General features: G+C 32.3%; 1 protein-coding gene across 1 annotated transcript; it reads right to left on the bottom strand.

The window, feature by feature from the left end:
• Window positions 1-1,288: 1,288 nt before the first annotated feature.
• On the bottom strand, window positions 1,289-6,150 carry LOC110664607 (probable inactive ATP-dependent zinc metalloprotease FTSHI 3, chloroplastic). Its single transcript, XM_021824351.2, has 4 exons — window positions 4,762-6,150; window positions 2,490-2,813; window positions 1,788-2,088; window positions 1,289-1,603 (listed from the first exon to the last, which is right to left on the bottom strand). The coding sequence occupies exons 1-4, from the start codon at window positions 5,875-5,877 to the stop codon at window positions 1,404-1,406; spliced, it is 1,941 nt and encodes a 646-aa protein (XP_021680043.2). The 5' UTR covers window positions 5,878-6,150; the 3' UTR covers window positions 1,289-1,403.
• Between the last annotated feature and the right edge of the window lie 579 nt (window positions 6,151-6,729).

A 6,729-nucleotide genomic window follows, 5' to 3' on the forward strand; every position in this document is an offset into this window, starting at 1 on the left:
ATTTAAATTATTTTTTTCATTTTTTTTCTGTTATTATCATTTTATTTTTTTAAAATTATTTAAAATTTAATAATTAAATTTACATTAATCATGTATATTCTTTTTTTAAACCAATTTTAAGATGACTTTATTTTATAATAAAATGAATTTTACTTTATACACGAATATCATACTAATGAAATATCAAATTTTCATCTCGTTATAAACGAAGTATCATATCAACAAATTCTAATTTATTTTAACAATATTTTTAGCACTTTTTTTTCTATAAACACTGTTTTAAAATAATAAAATTGTGATTGGTATTATTACTTTTTATTATTATTATTATCATCATCTAAAAATATAATAAAAAGTAATATCTATAGACTTTTTCTTAATATCTAATTATAGTTATTAGTCTATTAGTTGCGTAAATTTAACATATAAGTAACAAATAATTAAATTTATATTGCTCTTAAATTTTGATTTAGTTTATAATATATTTAATTTATTTTTTAAAAATTTAAAAAATATTTAAAAACAATGTGCACGTGTATTCATTATTTTTAGATTCTAAATCTATTATCATATGAATAGTGTCAGGCTTTTTTTTTTTTTTTAAATAGATTAGTTAGTTGAGTTTTTTAACCAATATTATTATTCTTCTTTTATAACTAGACTCTAAAATTAAAAATTTTTATTATTAAATAATATTTTATTTAATGTACAATAAGTAAATAATAAATATTATATTATTAATATTAGTTAATTTTAAACTAAACTATATACACATAATTAATATGCAATATAATGAATGATTAAAATTTTATTTTAACTAATTGATTTTAATAGTTATTGATAGATAAGAATTTTGTTTATAAAATATAAGTATAATATTTTATACTATTGTAAAATTAGAATTAGGTATATTTTTAATATAAATATTTTTATTTATTAATTATATTAATGTAATAAATATAAAGAAAAATAATACCCGCAACACCGCTCAGCGTTGATTCTTGAAACCAAAGCAGCCAAGAAGCAGTCTTCCATGCCCTCTTAGCTTTGATCGCATTAATCAATAAAATGAGAATGATGTAATTAACTCATGAAAGAGCTCAATTGTGCTCATTCTTGTTATAGGAGATATTGAATGAGAATAGAGCCAATAGCTTTGAGCAAATATTTAGAAGCTGATTCCTGCATCCATGGTGTGAACACCAAAAAAACCTGCAGTAGTTGCACTAAATATATCTCTGGAGATAAAGCGGCTAATAGAAATAAAAACTTTTCAAACATTCAGACGTGAAGAATATAAAGGCCAATAAACCTGCAAAATTGAGCTTACATAGGGCGGGTGAAGGGGAAAACAACAAAAAGATTAATCATGAATTCACAGTGAAAGTACCAAGAAAACATACTTAGCTCAGAGTTTGGTAACCCAGAGGCCCCTGCAAACCATCTTGTCCTCTGTCATTCCTTCCCAGTATAGATGGTATCCATGGGAAAAGTTTCCCCAGCTCCTTGCTTATTGCACTGGGCTTCAGATGGCTATCATTGATCCCAAACTTCGCTCTTTCGAGAGCTTCCATTATATCTTCCCTTGTTACAGTCACACCACCTGTAAAACCCGGAAGTGCTATTTTAAAATTTGCTGCTCAAAATATTAAGTCAATAAAAGAAGAGGGAAAGTTACTAAATGAAGAAGATGTGAAAACTCAGTGAAAAAGACAGTACACATAAAATGACCCATAATGAATTTTAACTATCATTGTTCATAGTAAAAAAGGGGACTTAAACCTCACCCCTCCGTGCAGCAAGTAAAGCAGCTTCATTGACAATGTTTGCAAGATCAGCTCCTACAAAACCTGGGGTCAAAGAAGCAACTAGATCACAGATGAGATCTGTGTCTTCTTCTACAGGAACTCCTCTCAAATGTACAGCCAAGATCTTTTTCCTTCCTTCTTCATCAGGTTCTCCTACAAGTACCTTCCTTGAGAATCGACCAGGCCTACAAAGGGCAGGATCCAGTGCTTCTGGTCTGTTAGTTGCTGCAACAACAACCACTTTCATATCCGACTCAAATCCATCCATTTCTGTCAGCAACTACAAAGGCAGAAGCAAATTTGAAAAGCCAGATGAGAACAAGAAATTTATTGTCATTCAAAATCTTAAGAGGAATTTCCATAGTTAAAGAGGACTGAGAGTGACAGTACAAAACACATTGAAAAACAGAGAAAATATTAAAAAAAAAAACTTATTAAAATGTTTCTGCAAAGATACGTCTAAACCATGTTGAACATTTCTCATCATAAAAAAAATTTCCATTCTCAAGTTCAAAACATAAATCCATAATTTTAACAATACTTTGTTGCTGGATAACTATATTTTATTCTGTAGAATGAAATTACTTAAAAATAATGAAATAGATCAAGTGAATCTGTGCGCTTGTCAAAATATAGAAAATTTTATTGAATGATGTAAGTAGAGTTGAATTATTAGATTGCCTGGTTTAGTGTCTGGTCACGCTCATCATTGAAACTTCTACCACGTTTTCCCCCAACTGCATCAAGTTCATCAATAAATATAATCGATGGGGCACATTTCCTTGCCGCATTAAAGAGATCTCTAATGCGAGCTGCTCCTCTTCCAACAAACAACTCCACAAATTCACTAGCAGAAACACTGAAAAATGGTACTCCTGCTTCTCCAGCAACTGCACGGGCCAACAATGTTTTCCCTGTTCCAGGTGGACCAACCAACAACACACCTCTAGGTAACTTTGCTCCTAGTTTTTGGTAGTTTATAGCTCCTTGCAGGCATGAAACAATCTACAAACATGAATTGGATTAACAGTAACCAAAAAATTACTAGAAAGAGCCAGTGAACTTACAATGAATGTTGAATATAACAGAAATCTTGCAAGACGCCAAACAAAATACCGAATAGGTTAAAATGTTGAACGATTTTACAGTCTAGGCAGTACATTTGAAAGAGATCCCAAAATCTTTGTACTGTTCTTTATCAACCAGTTTTAAAACAGATCAACAAGCTCCCACAACTTATACCAACACAAAATGATGAGCGTGTAGACAGTATAACTTGGGGAAAAAGTTCAAGTGAATTCAATTTGTTTTGTGAGATGCAGAGGCATAAATTTATGACCCACCATTACCATTGCAAATAAGATTTAGCAATTCTAAAAGCTCTTGCCAGAGAAAATAAATCCAAATTAGGAAATATTTGATGGCAGATAGATCCATTCCCTATTCCCCATCAGAGAAATCCATTAGCCATTCAGAATGGTACAATGAAAGTAGAGAAAATCATTAACCAGTTATAGTCCCACCACTACAAAGGTGGGATCCTAGAATCCTAGGATGTAGAGTTTAGAGATAATGCTATCTTTCAGCATTTTAGCATTAAGACAGCTGCTCTCAATACTTGGACTTGCGCGTTTGTGGTAGCAAGGCCAAGAATTTTGTTATTGCAACAAGCAAAGGCCCCCCAGTATGCAAATGACTATGCTAAAGTCAATAACAATAATTCTTATAAATTTTCTAGGTAAAGAGATTTCCTTTAGATCACATCTAGGAGATGTCCAGCACAATTAGAAGGAGAAGGATAACAAGGAATGTCCACCCTGTTCCTTAGCTAACTCTTTCTCATTTTTTGAAGAATTGTTGTATCATCAGAAACCCAAACAAAAGCATTAATAACCCTCGACATATACATAAATTAATCAACTATTCATTAACGGAGAATACTGCACTTTAGTTACAGATCATTCTCAGAAGAATTAATTCCTTACTCCCCCTCGCATTGTTGACAGTTGATACTCCGAGAAGGAGAGTATAAGCCCAACTGTCAATTGCTCAATGCATTCAACCATGCATCAAAATGCATTTTCCATATACAAACCTCTGAATCTTTATTCCAGCTACAACAGCTGAGGCACAGAGAAAAATCCAGGTTAAGAAATTAATTTATGAAAATATTTTTATTTGATGTATTTCAAGGGAAATTTTCATCTCATAAATCAGAAGTCTGAACAAGTTTGGTAAGTTTGAACCATAGTAGTTGGAATTATGTTCAAAACCTGCCGATCAATTCTTAAGCATGAGTTGTTTAAAACATGCATATTAGTATAACTTTAAAGCTTTATAATTTTCATCATAGGTCTCATCATGCCTTTATGAGCCAAAGGGCTCATCATAGTAGTTAGAATTATGTTCAAAACCTGCTGAGCAATTCTTAAGCACGAGTTGTTTAAAAAAATATATATATATATAAATTTAAAGCTTTATAATTTTCATCATAGGTATCATCATGCCTTTATGAATCTACATGAAAGCAAGCCACTAATCTTCAGCAGCCCTTTAGGTTGTTAAAAAAAAAAAAAAGAAAAGAAAAGATTAGCCCATTGGCTTTTTAAATTTTCTGATGGATTAGATAAGTTCTTTAGTTTTGATGGAAAGAGATTTCTAGAGGAAACAACAGATGCACCTTCCAGCTTTAGCCAAAGGGCAAAGACTACAATCATATAACAAAAAGTAGTCTACATAATTATTAGTCCAAAAAAGTAATAAATGTTATTTGCTGAAGCCAGAAGATTTCAAGCTTTTGATAAGCATATAACATTTTCATCAAAGCTTATAATATGCCACACCTCCCTCTCATCAACTCCATCAATAAGCCACCAATGCAACAATGTCTCAACAATATAATAAAGAGCAAATATTTATTATCCAATATAACTTGAAGATAAAATGTGCTCACCTCCATAAGCTCTACCTTAGCAGCATCAACCCCCTCCACATCATCAAAAGTGACCATCTGATTATTAGGTCGCCGCTTTTTTGCGGGGCTGTTAGCAGCAGAAAGTTGACGATACAGGAGCCACATCAAAGGGGTTAAAGGAATCCAGAGAGACATTATGGTTATCAATGTATTCCTCATTGACATCAAAACTGATTGAGGGGCGGAGCTATACACGATTCCCTTTTCTCTCATCAAACTAAGAAGAAATTTCTCATCATGATCTATTTTCCTAGTAGAAAACTGCCACTTGGGAGTAGAAGCTCGAGACCCTGAAAACTTCTTCAATATATCTACTTTTGATTTGTGGCCGGCGGTACTCACAATACCTCCTCTTGCAGCTGCAGCAGCTGCACTCTCATTTGAAACATCCATCATTGGAGATTTTCCTTCCGTATCTTGAGTATTTTCAATGCCCTGAGATTTTGTGTTGTAATATATTCGACGAGATCCCTCTTCAAGTAAAACTTTTGAAACGGAATCATTTTGAAGGCTTGTTATTAAATCCGAGTATGGAACAATCTTCGGAGATGGCAATGCAGTTAACCTCAAGAACAAGTAGCATATCCCCAGTGCAAGAGAAATTGAAGAATAAAGCGTCAATTTCTTTATATTCTTTCTCAAGAACATTACAAAATCATTCAACATTGACCTTACTGAAACTTTCTTCAATCTTATCATCAACAACCGCAATCTTGGTCGCAATCTCAATGAAAATCGCTTTCTCAAACCAGTAGTGACTCTCTTTTTCAAATGTGATTGTTCATTTCCTGTGTCTTCTGTCATCGATGGCCCAATATTATTATGACAACATAATCCATGTCGAGACTTAAAAGAAACACAAAACCTCAAGAAGGGAACTTCACTTTTTCCATCATAAACTGACCTAAATTTATTCCTAGAAAGAATAAAATGTTGGGAATTGCCAATGTTGTAAATTCCCACCGAGCCTATAAGAACTGAATTATAACAAACACTTGTGTATCTCCTCAAAGACTTGGCCTTTCCACTATGAACCCCCAAGTTCTCTTTACTAATCAATAACCCATTATTACAAACAACAGAAAAAGCAGCCATATCTCTGCAGAATAAAATCAGCAGCAGCAAACCAGCAACTTTCTACTAATAAAATCTAAGAATTCCCATCAACGGAATGAGTCTATCATTTGGGTTTGTGGCTTTGTTGAACCAATTACAGAGAACTTGGACCAATAGCGAACAAGAAAAAAAAAAGCAACAAGAAGAAAAGGTTGGTACTTTACCTAATTTTCTCAGATTGTTGAAACTTGAAATGGAGATGACACTGGGGACTGCCTGTTGGTTGTTTGCCAATCAGGGAGGGAAGATATCAAGATAATAAAGACCTTGGGTTTAAAAGAAGATCTGACGGCTCATATTTCCACATGTTACCCTGTGGATGGCTCATTAGATTCTCATAAGCGTTCTCTAATTGGAGGATGCTTATGCTCAGCTCGGCAAACGCTGTTGCATTATTCCCTAAAAAAATAAAATAAAATAAAAAGTTCTGGTGGTGAATTATTATTAAGGGCAAAAATTAGCTTTAGTTCAATTTAATATTTTTTTTTAAAATAATAATAATAAATAAAATTTATATGCCCGAAAAGAATATCTTGTTCGGTAAGCGCACTAAATTCCCACCACGCTACGCTTTACATTTACTTACATACAAAAGGATATATTGCTCGTTAAATGCACCAAATTCCTCATAAAGTCGATCCTCATACTGACCATTTAAAATTTTAAGGATATCAAAATTATTAATTACATAAAAAAATTGATTAACCATACCAAATTTTTGAATATGGTTTTCTATTCACAAAACCAATAACTAATATAACTATTTACTAAATTAAATCACCTATAAAAATACATTCAATTCATTAAATATTAATGTTCATAATGAATATA

This window comes from Hevea brasiliensis, chromosome 16, assembly GCF_030052815.1.
Source record: "Hevea brasiliensis isolate MT/VB/25A 57/8 chromosome 16, ASM3005281v1, whole genome shotgun sequence".
Lineage (NCBI taxonomy): Eukaryota > Viridiplantae > Streptophyta > Magnoliopsida > Malpighiales > Euphorbiaceae > Hevea > Hevea brasiliensis.

What these genes read in the sequence shown, in the direction of transcription:
- LOC110664607 (XM_021824351.2), bottom strand. Translation starts at nt 5,877, where the DNA reads ATGGCTGCTTTTTCTGTTGTTTGTAATAATGGGTTATTGATTAGTAAA. An exon ending in CTAAGGTAGAGCTTATGGAG is followed by an intron (nt 2,814 to 4,761) that starts GTGAGCACATTT and finishes TCATGTTTGTAG; the next exon opens with ATTGTTTCATGCCTGCAAGG. An exon ending in TTTACTTGCTGCACGGAGGG is followed by an intron (nt 1,604 to 1,787) that starts GTGAGGTTTAAG and finishes CGGGTTTTACAG; the next exon opens with GTGGTGTGACTGTAACAAGG.